The 14,885-nt window shown below is 39.2% G+C and overlaps 2 protein-coding genes across 7 annotated transcripts in view; one reads left to right on the top strand and one right to left on the bottom strand.

Moving 5' to 3' along the window:
- LOC135281402 (transmembrane protein 204-like) overlaps positions 1–12,480 on the top strand; it is a 63,650-nt gene extending 51,170 nt beyond the window's left edge. Inside the window, exon 5 of the mRNA XM_064390229.1 lies at positions 10,338–12,480. Coding sequence (XP_064246299.1) covers positions 10,338–10,582 — 245 coding nt within the window. The 3' untranslated portion in view covers positions 10,583–12,480. The remainder of the gene's footprint in view (positions 1–10,337) is intronic.
- Positions 1–14,885, bottom strand: part of IFT140 (intraflagellar transport 140) — a 91,579-nt gene that overhangs the window by 31,376 nt on the left and 45,318 nt on the right. For all 6 annotated transcript variants that reach the window (XM_064390217.1, XM_064390216.1, XM_064390218.1 and 3 more), the window contains one exon: positions 12,765–12,961. In XM_064390217.1, coding sequence (XP_064246287.1) covers positions 12,765–12,961 — 197 coding nt within the window. The remainder of the gene's footprint in view (positions 1–12,764; positions 12,962–14,885) is intronic.

Here is a 14,885-nt window from a genome sequence, read left to right as displayed (position 1 = left end):
CAAACAGCACAGGGGACAGCCCTTTCTTCTACCATAGCTGCTAATTTTAGACCGGACTCTTTTTTTTTGCCTTTTTTTTTTTTTCCTGTGCTGGAGTCTGTTTTAAACACAGTCAGAGAGAGACTGAAGGGCGCCAGGATATCCCGACACAGGAGGAGGAAATGCCTGCTATTACCTGTTATGCAAGCTGAACCTTGAAATCCCCAGTGCTGGGAGGGGACATGGGAGAAAAGGCACAGTCCGAATGATTAACAAAACACTAATGAGAATGGCTGAAGAAAGTTTTGAATCAAGGAACGTATGTCAATCTGCCTGCCTATATTCAAAAGACGTGAAGGGATGGAGCTGGCAGCCTGTGATGATACGAGGACAGACATTGTGCTGTGTGAATCTGCAGAAATAACAGTGATTATCCCTGCCCCATTCCCCAGCCCCCTTTGCAGTTATGCCACACTCTCCTTTACCATCATCAGATGGTTTTCTGCCTTGAAGTCATGATATTCATTTTACATCTCATTATCTTATTGTAACTTTATGTTTAAACAAGTTCCTTCCTGATATTCAGAACAATCACCTGAAGTCTTCTAGAATGCATACTTTTGAAAAAAGTGGGAAGAAGTCATTATATCTGCATTAACCCAATATAAAATTATATTTCTTGGAGACATCCTTAGTTTTCCAGAAAAGTGTTACATCAAGTGCTGATTTCTTGGGAATTTGCACTCACTAAACCCCCTAGACTGGGCTCAGGCAATAGCATTTTAGACATTATAGATTATGTGTCTTTGAAATTAGACAAAACCAATGTGCAGTGAGAAAGCCCAGTAAATGCACTGCACTGATGAAGGGCTGCTGCTGCATCTGGAGACTGAGAGTTACATATTGAAGGGGAAGACAGTGACCACCACATGTCATATGAGCCACAGGTGATTTTCAAGCTCTGAGTCTCCACTCTGAGACAGTAACCTCTCAGTCATTCTCAAAGAAAAGGAGCAATACGGAGCAAAAACCTCAGAACAGTAAATATGACACCTGTATTTAAAAGCATTTGTCCCATGCAAACAATCCAAGAGAAACCCCTGCAAGGCTCTCTCCTCCTTCATATGAAGAGTTAAAGCCAAGGTACTTTAGGTCAGACAGATCTTTTGTGTGAGAAGGGCAGGTAATGTTTAAGAGTGAACAAACTTAGATCTTATCAAACATTTCTGAAGCACTGGCTGTGAAATTTCTGTTTATTACACTTTCAAATGAAATAACACTAGCACCAACCTTCTGGTTTTTCCTTTTCAAAACCCAAATAATCTGAAGAATTGTTCTGCAGTTCCTCATCCTTTCAGTAATTTCAGAAATTATCTTGAATCATATTCCCTCTAATTCCAACTTCTTGATCTCTACCTTTCATCCTGGAATATGGCAACAAGTGCTGAAAAGAACCACAGTGGTCACTGGTAGACTGAAATCTTGTGTTATGGGGAAAGGTTCAACCCACAATTTTCTTGTTTTTACTCACCTGAAACTGTGGATTTCATTACAGTTTCCCATGACCTGAAAAAAAGTCCTTGTTGGCTTAGAAAACTAAGAGGGATAGGTATTATCTCCAAAGTCTATGACAAGCTCAAATCAATGATCTTGGATCCCCTGGAGCTTGCAGTGGCTCCAGGCTCCACCACTTCCTCACTTCTGCCACCTGCACAAGCATTTGAAAGCCATTCAAAAAGGATGGACCTCTGACACAAAATTAAGCTCCAGGAAGCAAAGAAGAGAGGAAACAGCAATGCTGTTTGGGACAGCAATGGGATTCACACAGCTCCAAAGCTCCACAGCCTCACACCTCCCCATTAACAGGAAAGCAATCTGTTTGCTTTGGAAAAGGCTCCTTAGCGAAAATGGAACCAGCGTTGTACGTGGAATTTTGTGTCAACGCTCAGAAATTTTCCTCTGCAGGATTTTGGGGTTTCTGGTTTTTTCCAAGGACCTGTTACAAACTCCATGTGCTGAATATAGGATGGATAACAGCCAACAGAAGAGCTGTTGGAAAGGGAAATCCATACTAACAGCACAGGGAAGAAAGAGCACTTCAGAGGATATTGAACTACTGCAAACATTAACCTCCCAAACAGGATCAGGCCTTAAGGGGCTCCAGACAAGTCTTGATCTTGTCCAGTGATGATTATCACAGACTTTAGAGAGAAATATTAGAAACTTAATAGGAAAAATCTGGGATAGAATATCCTTTACATTAGATCTCATCCTGGTTTCTGAATGTCCAAGACTGAAATAAACCTGAATCATTACTAATATTTTGCCAGTCTGCTTTCAGCATTAAATAACTTTAAAATTTAAAAGTTTCATGTTCCCTCTGAGCCTGTAATTTACAGCCAAATAAATTAGTTTCATCTTTCCTAAATTTCAAGCATTGCATTCCAGCTTTGCTCAACATGTTTTTCTGACGGAAGTGTTTCACTCCAGACCCCTAATGCATCACAGAAAAGCTGAGCTCAGGCATACTCTAATTTCTGTGCTTTTAAAATTAAATCAGACAATTTTTGAATCATCTTCTCCAACCACTTTAGATCAGTTGATATCCAGAAAATCTCTGTAGAAAAGAACAGCACAGCAGCCAATGAAAAACATGGCTGAAGATATTCCTGACAGCAGTGTGATCCTGAGTTCTGTATTACTTCCTTCCACCTTTTTGCTTCATAATACCCTCAAGCCAGATCTGTTCTAAGATGAAGTCTACTGTAAACCTAAAACTTCCTGAAAAGGAAGCAAGTAAATGAGATGCTGTAAGTAACCTAAAAATCACAGCAAAAATAGAGAATCTGACTGCTTGATTTGTGCTAAATGTTTTCATTATTTGTCAATTTTATTTCACCCCCAGTGACAAACTTCCCCATTCTTTATGCAGACCACAAATGTTACAATAAAGTGATTTTGTTTTCACATATTTGCAAAAGGAAGCACATTTGCAAAGATCCTAAAATCTGGATGTCTATATGATTTATTTTGTCGGAAATGGTTCCCGGGAGCAGCTGAACCAGCAAACTGGGAAGGATGGTAGCTCACAAGAAGCATAGTGAACTCCTCATCTGGTATAGCTGCAGCAGGAAGAAGACCTGCCTGTATTCTTTAAGGCTAAACTCTGATAAGAGCAGCTGGCAGGTTCTTGTAGCATCTCAATGTCAAGGGCATGTATTCTGATCAGAAATACAATAAGAAATCCATTAACAGATAAATTTAATTTGGATATGCAAGCATAAAGAACATGCAATGCAGAAAAAAGTGTGTGAGATGGAAAGTATCTCAACACAAATACTCACTTTATTGCTTATGAACATGCACATTATAGATACATGGAGGTGTCTCCTAAAACTGTTTCAAACCCAGTTGCCTTGCTGGATCAAATTACGCAGCTCTTACCCTCTGATATACCCAAAGAAGAACAGAGCACTTGAACAATAAAAGCAGAAGATGACACTGAAACATCCAAAAAGATCACCTGTCAATGACTGCTTCTGTCTGCACAGGGTATTTTTGCTCAGGCTGACCCCACCTGCAGCACTGCAGCCAGGTCTGGGATCCTCAGCATGAGACAGACAAGGACCTGTTAGAGTGGGCCCAGAGGAGGCGATACGGATGCTCCAAGAGTTGGAGCACCTTTGCTACAGAGACATGCTGGGAGAGCTGGGTGTGTTCAGCCTGGAGAAGAGAAGGTTTTGGGGAAAACTTATTATGGCTTTTCAGTATATAAAGGGTCCTTAACAAAAGACAGAGTGACTTTTTATATGGACAGACAGCAATGACAAGGGGAATGCATTTTAAGCTGGAAAGATTTAGATTAAATGCTAGGAAGAAAGTCTTCCCTGTGCGGGTGGGAAGGCCCTGGCACAGGTTGCCCAGAGAAGCTGTGGCTGCCCCTGGATCCCTGGAAGTGTCCACGGCCAGACTGAGTGAGGCTTGGAGCTACTTGGGATATTATAAGGTGTTCCTTCCTTCTGGCAAGAGGGTTGGAAAGAGATAGATTTATAAGATTCCTTTCAACCCAAAACATTCCATGGTTCTGATTCCAGAGAGGAGCCCATAGCTGTGGCTGATATAAGATCTACTATGTTAAAGCAGAGCTTTAACTGGCTCCAGCTGACTCAGAATCCAAGAGGCCAAGCTAACAGTCAACATCAAGTGTGAGAGTCTGCACATTCCTCCTTATTTAAACAGCTGCCCAAGAGGAATTCTGCCTAGTTCACTGGGAATACTTTTCACCATTCCATTCAAAGACTGGCATAATTTCTAAGGAAACCTCCAAAAGGTAACAAACAAAAGCAATTTACTGTCAATAGACCTAAACTTGTTGAAGATTTCCAACATAAGGTAGGATTCACTGCCTTACACTAACTACATCTCCCATCAGGTTAAAGACAAGGACTGACAAACTCAAAGAACACAAGTGGAAAGCCCTTGTAATTCAGAAAAGTGAGCAAGAAAAGGGTCTTATTGCTCCTGAAAAGCTGTGCTAGTCACATGTTTAATTCTAAGATATTAGATGCTACCAAAATCCTTGGGAGGAAATTTTAAATTAGAACTAAACAAAACAAAACAAAAAAAAAAAACCAAACAAACAAAAACCAAACAAAAAAACCCCACCCAACCTCAAACAAATTATTGTACTTAACATACAACCGAAACCTCAAAGGTCACGACTCTAATGGTCACACTCTAATTCCATGTGGCATTAGAAACCAAAGCATCATCCAGCCTGGTGCTACAATGAAGAGTACGAGACTATTCTAGAGGCCCCATATTTGCCTTCAACTATAACAATTTCTTTTGTGCCAAGCTGATACAAGAAAAGGTATTTATAAATAAGTAATTTGTGTAAGTCCTATAGGAATCAGTTTGTAAATCTATCTCATACTGATAAATACAGCTGAGTTCCTACAAATAGCCCATTCAGGCATGTGACTCATCACAGCTGAATGAGTCCCTGTGATATTTGGTGGGGTACACAGAAAAGGAGTGAAATATTTCCCTTCTCTGTTTGCAGTTCTGCACAACCGTGGGTAGTGTATTCTGAACACTCTGGCTGCTCTATTTTCCTCCTTCCCCCTTTTCTTGACAGCAAAAGTCATCCTCCAGGACAAGCTGTAAAGAGAAGGATTATAAGTCCCAACGCAGACTTTCTGGTAAACTAGAAAAAACAATATGTATTTCTTCAAATGCACTACAAGTACACTAATAAAAAGGAAGAGCAAGAATCCAGGGGTGTCTGAAAAAAAAACCCCAACAAATTATCACAGAAATAAAAAAGTGACTATTAGAGTTCTTTTAAAATGCTAGAATTCTGTAGCTGGCCTGCAGCCAGCCTCAGTCAAACAGGAAATCCAGCATGCAGATCTGAAATGTAAGTTCAAAAAGTCCTCCCAACCCACCCCCACTACCACAGTCAATACTGTTCTAACCAGAAGTCTTCTGAGTGACTTCGTTATCTATTTCCTTCCCCAGCGGAAAAGCCACCCCCCTCCCAGCTTGTTTGGCTGCAGATGGGAAACAACTAGAGATAAACAGCAGTTCTATGGGAAAAAAAAAGCACTTCAAGTAATCTCATCAGGATTTTTAGTGAAGTTGTGGCCTCTGTGCAGTCTTAAGACAATATACAATAAAATTATCTGAAATTGATTGATGTACTTAAATTAATTCAGGGAAATTGAGCCATGCATCTCAAAGTCCTGTCATCACTACAAAATAGAAAAGAAACAAAATAAGGATTAAAATGTTCAATATTTTAATAAATAAATTTAAAGAAACATGTCCCTTCTGCAGTCCTTGTCAATCTGTATTGCAGACTGTGAGCCCAGGAATACTGATGGTAAAGAGAGCAATTTTCTGGTAATTTTTAGTAGAGCTGTTTATGAGAAATAGTCTGAGAAGCCAACTGTTTTCCTCTAGGAGTTTTATTAGAATACTGAAACTGAATTCAGACATTGTTAAAAATATCTGTCTAAAAACGTAAAAGTCACCACAGTCAGCTCTGGAGACTATTCTTACAACAAGGTTAATTTTTATAGGGATACTTCTAACTATTATATGGCACAAATACGTGAACTGTGTGGTTTTGCCCAGTCATTTAGAGAACAGATTAAATGTTCCACCCCAGTTCTTGGCCAGTGTACAGCAAGACTCTTCTAAAGGCAAGGAAAACATATGTAGCACATTGGAACACTTTGCTTCAAGAAGCTGAAGTTTGGTTAAGCTGTTACAGACAAAATCCATCCAAGCAAACTTTGGGGTTTTCACATATCATCACCTTCACAAAAGCAGCATTCATCAAAATTTGAAATGCACCATCCTATGCAAACTCAGGTTTTTTGTATTATTAAGATTTCTTCAGCCTTTGCTCTGGAGTTCCTACATTTATAATTCCCATATCAAGCCATGTTAATATGAAATAAGAATGCTGGGAAATAACTTTCTCAGTTACATTTCTATTCTGGAGTTCTGTGACTCTTGCAGAACTGTAAAACTAATTGTATAAACTCTACAGTAATGTGCTTCCACCTCTGTTGCCTCTGTCATGTGTTTGTCTGTTCTTGATGTTTGTTCCTGTCTAAACTACAGCAAAGGATCTGAAACAGAATACACATTTTCACTCAAGAGCTCTGGAAACTGGATCCTGCAATCTGTCAGTTTGAGGAGTTCTCAAATCCAGTCCCTCTGCCCCACTCAGCCATTGGCACAGAACTGGGAAAGGAGATAAAGCCTCTTGCATGACTGGCTGCTCATCTGAGCAGGGTTCAGGCAAAGGGGTTGTGAAGGAAAATAGTCCTTCTAGCAAAAATAGCTTTATTTGGGGACCTGGAAGGAAGCCTTAGTGCTTTTCCCTGGTGGATAATTGCTCCATCAGATAGAACACGGAAATATTAAGCTATTTAGGACAGTAATTTGCCTGTCAAATTCAAAAGCAAGAAAGACAAAGTGAAATAATTTCATTAAAAGCTGGGTATTTGGAAAAACTTTTAAATATTGAAAATATTCCTACAGTGAGAATTAAGCTGCAAGACACAACATAGCATCAGTGTTACTCTGTGTAACTGGTATTCCTAAACCTATGTCCATCTGCTAAGAGAGCCTCAAAAAAATACTGCAAGATAGTGGGAAGTAGACACTTGTTAATATTTATAACTGTCCCTCAGAGGCACCTGTGAGTGGTCACTGGTCCAAACAGCTCCTGTTCAAAATTCCACCTGCTTAAGGTTTTATGACTTTCTTCACAGTTAAGAAAAAAATTAACACTTTATGGATTCCCTGTGAAAGTGTGTATGAATTTAAAATGAGTTCTGAAAGGAAAACTGAAAAGGAAAACTGATTACACAAAGCCTTCTCATGTGCCAGACTAAGTAAGATGGGTTTCTTGATTTATATCAATACTCCCCTTCCTGCCAATTTTAAATCACAAGGAGATGAAGCTGGTCAACTCAACTGCAGGAGGTGCAAGCATTTCCTTTCTTCTTGATTTCCCACCTTCATAAGAAAATGGCTATCTATCATCCATTGGACAGTGGATTGCAAAGCAGTATCATCATGTATCATCCTTATAAGACCTAAATTAAGATGTAAACATCCAAATTCTTTATAAGCATATCACAACTAGCATGCTCTTCTCCCAGTACTCTGAAATACAAAATAAACACAGGAAGTTGTATCATCCTGGTTCTACAGATGGGGAACAGAGCCATCTCAGAGGAAAGTTTAAAAAACCTGATGTCACTCACGAAACAGAACCTAATCTCCCACTCTTCTTCTCTACCATGTGCCTCAGGACAAACTGAACTTGGAGACTGACATTGGAAATGAAGGGAAAATATTTTATTTGCAATGGCAAACCATTATTGTATGGATCAGTGATTTCTGTAACTCAATGTGCTCCACATGGCCACGTTCTCTCCAAATAAAACTTGTTTATTTATAATTAAGCTGAACCATAAAATAACTACCAGATTTACTGACAAAACCAAGGACTTACTGTGTCCACAACCTAAAACCCATCCAGGGTACATTAGGCTTTTCTAACATGAGAGTGGGGAAAGAGCAGTAAAGAGCTTCTCCTCCCACAAGAACCTGTTTCTCCTTATTTGTCCTCAGAGAAGTGCCTCACTCCAAACCCTCTGTGGACATGCCAGCTGTGGGACAGTGCCACCTCAGGAGGAGAAGGTGCAGCAAGCAACTGTTACAAAGCACCTTCTAGGTAGACACAAGAAAGACAAGGATGCCAGACAGCTCCTGAAGGAATATTCATTCAGTGTTTATATTAGGAGGAGGCGCATTCAGCCTTCACTTTACTGACTCTCAGAATAGTACAAGTGTCACACCTCTAAGTGATGATTGATTTTTTTTCTCCTACTTGTATGTAATTTCCCTCCTCTGTGTTTTTTATCTGTATGCAACTTGTGTCTTTTCCACCTTCACTGCATTACAGTACTCTTTGAAGAAAAAAACTTGATACAATGCACACTCAGGATGTGCTCTTTCATGGAAAACCAAGGACCAGAGCCAGGGGTCACACCATTGCCATGTATCCACGGGGACAGTGTTTCTAGGCACAGGCACTGTGGCTAACTGAGAAAAAAGCATGCAGCAGCTGGGACTTGCTCCTTGCCCATGAACTTAGGAAGATGGTGTCCAGATACGTTCTGGCAGTTCATGGATATTTATTTATTCTAGTCTTCCTTCATGAAGGGGTTATTTTGGCAATGATATTCCTTTGTTATGGTGGCAGTTAAGGAAGTGTGTAGGATAACAAAGAGGTTGGGTTTTTTTGTTAGTGAAGCATGTTTGTCTCTTTTTGTTTGTTTCAATCTAATTACATCCATTAATTTCTTTTAAAAAGGTGAAAAGTAGTTTTGTTTGACAACAGGTATAAGAAGAGAGACTAGGCTGGAGTCCCTCTGCTCCAAAGTCAGGCTGGGAGAGCTGGGAATGTTCAGCCTTGAGAAGAGGATAAGGCTCCAGGAAGACCTCAGAGCCTCTTCCAGTGACTAAAGGGGCCCCAGGAGACCTGGAGAGGGACTGGGGACAAGGGATGGAGGAGACGACACAGGGAATGGCTTCCCACTGCCAAAGGACAGGGTTAGATGGGATATTGGGAAGGAATTGTTCCCTGTGAGGTTGGGCAGGCCCTGGAACAGGGTGCCCAGAGAAGCTGTGGCTGCCCCATCCCTGGCAGTGCCCAAGGACAGGTTGGACAGGCCTTAGGGAAACTTGGGATAGTGGGAGGTGTCCCTGCCCACAGCAGGGAGTGGAATGCAATGAGCTTTAAGGTTCTTTCCAATTCAAGCCATCTTGGGATTGTATGGTTCTTTGATAACACAATAAACAGAGGGCAGAAAACTAATAATGTGGTTATCAATGCATTCTTCAAGAAATGGGCATATGTAACATAAAAAGGTGTAAAGGGATGCAGACTGCCCCTTGATCTAACATGGGTCTCCTGCACGTCTAGAACAGTTACCCAACCTCACTTCTGAAACAACATTACTATTATTCATCAGCAAGGTAACCACCAAAGAGATTGAGAATTTTTTCCTTTTTTTAGTTTTGTTTTTGCGTATCACTTTGTGAGATCTAAATGGAAATGCTAGACAAGTGCACTGATATTACTCTAATATTATCTACCTTTTAGGGAACTTAGTACTGTGCTAAAAGTTAAGAGGACAACAGAAACTTTGCCTTCAGTAGCTTCTGGAGGCATGACATTACTTCTGCCTCATAACACCCTTTTCCAGCAGGAAAAAGTAGGACCACAAAGTTCCATTTATTTCACCTTCCCTTTTTAAAAGTTCCTGTACATTGCTTTTTATTATTTCTGTAAGATATTTAGCTGTTCATCATTTTTGCAGTTTACATAGTTGCCTGCCTAAATAAACATTCTAAAATTTCAGAACAAGAGTATATACTATGAAAAAAAATTGAAATTATTATTATTATTTTTATTATTATCATCATCATCATCAATAGGAGTAAGAAAAAGGACATCTGTGTAAGTGATTCAAATGCATGGGAGAAAAAACCCAAAGTGAAATACAGGTCAGTGGGTGTAAAAAATTTAAATTAGAGTGAACAGATTAAAACTTAATATTGAGCCTCTGTTTAAGGCACTCTCTCTTCATGTATCATAAGGCCCAAATATGCCTTCAAAAACACACCCAGCACATCATAATAGGGATGGAAAGGCTCTAAAGACTTATGAGTGAGTCTGTAAATGTTGAGATTCTATGGCATTTTGCCACTACAGAAATTCAAGAGATTAACTCATTAAAATAACTCTGCCATTCTGTTTGCAGGTTTTGTTCTGGTTATCGGACTGGTGACATTCTACCGTATCGGACCATACACCAACCTCTCGTGGTCCTGCTACCTGAACATCGGAGCCTGCCTGTTGGCCACCCTGGCAGCTGCCATTCTAATCTGGAACATCCTGCACAGGCGTGAGGACTGCATGGCGCCCCGCGTCATCGTCATCAGCCGCACTCTGACCGCTCGCTTTCGCCAGGGCTTGGAAAATGACTATGTTGAGTCACCATGCTGAAAGAGCACACTTGAAAGGCAGAAGATATCCAAGGAGATCTGCATTGGAGTTATTTTCTATAAATATATGCTATAATTTAAGGGTTGAAAGACATTACAATGTTCACTTGTGTGGGCAGAGGCCCTCAATCATTATTCAGATGGGCTCCATCTATATACATATGTATAAAACATATAATTATATATATATATATAAATATATAAAATATTATATTGCACTCTCCTTCTGCTGTACAGCTCAGAATTGTTGGGCTGGCTGCATAGCAGCAGGGTCAGCTGGAGAAGATACCAAGTGTGTGCAATGAGAATACAGTAAAGAGGGAACCAAACACATTTTCTCTGTCTGCATCAAGTTCTTCTGGTCCTCAAAAATAAAAGAAAAAGCTATAGGAGACCAATGACAATAGCTTGGGAGTTAACAGGCAATCTGCAAAAACAGAAAACTCACTATAGATTAAGTGATGGGTTTAAAAGCTGTCTAAATTTCATGACTTTTAGTCCTTCTCTTCACCTCTCTACAAGAAACGGATTCTCATTAGCTGCAACACCTGCTCCCAGTCCCAGACCAAACCAGAAAGTAAAAAGCAAAAGCAACTCTAACTATTCTTATGTAAAGAAAGGGTTTGCAGAAGAATTAAATTGCATCTTTTTCAGATATTTCTTTTGTATCCTGAGACACAGGTTTGCAAGCGTCCTATGCATAAACAGACATTAAAAATGAGAAGGGTTTGCAACTAGAACATGCTGCTGAAAAAAATGTTTCAATATTACATTGAGGGAAAATGTCCACAGGAGACTACCAGAACTCCCCAATAATCAGATATATGATTAAAATACATTGTTGGGAATTATAAGAAAGAAATATTCCAGCCCAAATTGGTTTATTTTCTCTTCAGCTAGTTATAACATTTGCTGTGGCATTAGAATGCAATGACAGGACACCAGCTCTGCCCAGCAATGTTCAGAGCCACATAACACAGGGAATATTGGAGAATAGAGCTGCCACTCAAGCACCCAGACTGGAGAATAAGACAAAGATACAGGACTTCAGGACTCTGAGATTTAAAAACAACCTCCCTGATAATACGATAATGAAGTGAAAAATTAATGCCTTTAGAATTAGGTATAATGTTTCTAAGCCTTACCCTGAGAAACACATGGCCTCACAAAAGTCATATCCATATAATTTTCAGAAAGAAAAACAACATGTCAAAAACTATCATAAAGGAATATGTGGAATACAGGAACCTGAGGCAATGACAGGTGTGTAAGTGCTCTCAGAATGCTGCTCTGAGCACAATTAGTGATAGGTTTCAGGGACCATGAGCTGTGAATGTTACAAATTCCTTGGGACTGTTGTGTTGCTCTCAGCTGAGTAGACTGCTTTGCTTCTTTATCACTATTTCCACACTTTGTTAAAATGTGATCATCAAGCTGGCTCTTGAGTTCTGTTCTGCACTCAGTTTGGATGTGATAAGAAACTCAACCCCGACTGCTGCTTTGCACCACGTTCCAAATGAGCAACACTCCACGGAGACGGATGCTCTAGAACAACTGCACTGCTCTAGACTGCCAGGGGAAATACCATAAAGCTGACAGAGCTTCTTCTAGCAGTAGGTTTGTAAAAACCAACTAAGATTAGTGTTCATCTGCCTGCATTAATTTTCTGGGGAAAAAAAAAAGAATTCCAGAAATAATATGTTATGATTAAATGCAGCGGTTTTTAAAATAAAATACTGGAGTACTTTAGAGATATTATATTATTTCCTCTAATATTGCAATATCCATATTATAATAACATACATGTGAATTTAAAAATCAGCTATGTGGTTGGTAAATCTGTAGCACTCAGTATTGATGTGATTATTTTAGATGTATAAATAAAATGGTGAATGTTCATTTTCTTCTAGTGACGACATTTTTGCCATTCAGACACAGCATAAAGTTGCATGTTATCAGTAATTCTTTCTCTTTTAGCAAAAAAGAATCCACAATATATTACAGACAAAGAATGAGCAGAGAATGCATTAAAATATATGTGAGATAAAGATGTTTCATCTGGTTAAAAATGAAAGGGAGAAAGAAATCAGAGAGGGAAAAACTAGGAAGATTTACCCTTCATACAAACTTTTAACAAAAATAAATTGCACCAATGAAGAAATAGATGCAAATAGTTCTGATACCTTTTTATCAGCTTGATGGATTTGAAGGCCTCATCCATGTCTCCAGCAGTGAGATAGTAGCTGAAGTTCAGCATGGCATCCTGGGTGGTCTTATCACAGTCTCCCAATCCAATGAAATCTCTCATGGGTCTTCTTGCAGCCATCTGAGAGACTGTTCCTGAGCCAGACTCTGATGCTCCCTTCTCAGCTTCTCCCAGCTAAAAGGAGAAGGTTGTCATATAGGTATCAAGCAGGTTGAAACCTACTCCTTTGTACGTGGAATTAATTGCATTATTCCCGCCACAGTCCAAGTTTTTTATATCTGCAGGACCATAATCAATAGCGTCAATAGTTGCGAATTTTCAGTTCTAGAAAATGCCACAAAATATGGAATATCATAGAAAAGATTAGCATATTGCAGTGAACAATCACAGCTTGTTAGTGATCACGGGAGATTGGTAATATACCACAGAAAAGTAACCTCCTTTTATTACAGTCATTATTATTTTAATATATATAAATATGTGTATTAATAGTACTACTATTATAATAGCACCTGTTAAGTTCCCAGATTTCTGAAGATTTCAGATAAGCATCTCTCCAAGTCTCTTCTCAAATATTAGTCTGCTGTTCTGAAAGTTAACTATACAGACCAAATTCTTTTACCCTTCCCTTCACATAAATCTTATGAATACAGAAGCTCAGGTTCAAACCCTTCCCCTTACAACTGGCAGTTCTAAAGCTTCAGGGGTACTTTCACCACCCACTGAAAGGCAACTCAAAGCAGTTCAATAATTATGCAGAAAACCAATAAAGTCTCAATCCTCAGTGTCAAATGGTATGTCTGGAGCGTAACAAGGAAACTTTCCCAAGCCAGGCACAGAGGAAGATATCTGAGTCATGAAGGATGCCAAAGTCCACGTACACTCTACCCTAATCGTATAGTTACATAAGATAACTAAATGTTAAGGTAACAGAAGCTAATATTATAATACAATGGGAGTCCTGGGTAAAGTAAAATACAGAAATCAGAAGTGCAAATCTGTTTGACTAGAACTTGAGGAATTTCTGGAACCAGGACAGTAAAGACATTACAGTGAATAAAGACAAACCCTGGAATGAAACTTGGTCAAAAAGGATTGTTGCATCAACTTGATTTACTGTATTTAAAGCAGACTATGCTCTTTTACTAAATTAGGTTTCCCAAATGAATACAATCCATGTAATGAGTGACTTCATTATAAAGAGACAACCACCTACAAAGGAAATGGAAATGAGAGAGGAGCAGAGAATGAAGGAAGAGCACCAAAGCAATGGAGATACTTACAGGTTTATAGATATATCCCCTCCGAAAACACAACTAATGCAGCAACAATCCATAAAGTAAAAAAAAAAAAAAAAGAAGAAGAAGAAACATAATATCAAAGTAAAAATAACATGAGGCATGATGGAGAAATGTTAAAAAGAAAGATTGGAAAATGCAGCATATCACATTTGACCTTTCAATTTAAAAGAAAAAGTAAAGTAAAACACAGTACAACACTAAAAGCTCAGTCTGCACAGGAAGACTGACAACAGACAGTGCTTTGAAGAAAAAAGAAGCAAAGTGCTGCTCTGAATCTGAACATAAGTAGATATGTTCTCCCTGTCTAACAGCGCTCCCAAACTAGGGATTAGAGGATCCAAATGAGGATTAGAAGTCTTCTTAATATTAATTTCCTGTCAATTTTACAAAACTAAATACATTAGTATAGTAAATGGGCTCTGTTACACTCCCCCTACAAGACAGGAACAGAGCAAATCATCATCCTAAGAAGCACCAGAAAACTCAGGTCAGAACTTCACCAGAAACCAATTTGTAGGTGAAAGGCTGCAGCTCAGCCAGTATGCATGGAATTATGTAGGGTATTATTTACCTGAGATGCAAACAATTTTGGATTGAAATCAAGTTTTAGAAGTTAGAGCCTGCATTCTTGGCATTTGCAGCACACAAGCACTTGTTGATGGTGCAAGATGACTATTCTTGCTCTCTTAGGTATTCCTGCAAGGAAGTGGGATGATTCTGCCAAAGTCAGTATGAAATGTCCTATCTTATGGCCCACATAAATCTCACACACACACACCCCTCTTGTACTTGAAATA

Source organism: Passer domesticus, chromosome 15, assembly GCF_036417665.1.
Source record: "Passer domesticus isolate bPasDom1 chromosome 15, bPasDom1.hap1, whole genome shotgun sequence".
In the NCBI taxonomy this organism is placed as follows: domain Eukaryota; kingdom Metazoa; phylum Chordata; class Aves; order Passeriformes; family Passeridae; genus Passer; species Passer domesticus.
Note: the sequence above shows the minus strand (reverse complement) of the source record. Positions and strands in the feature narration are given on the sequence as shown.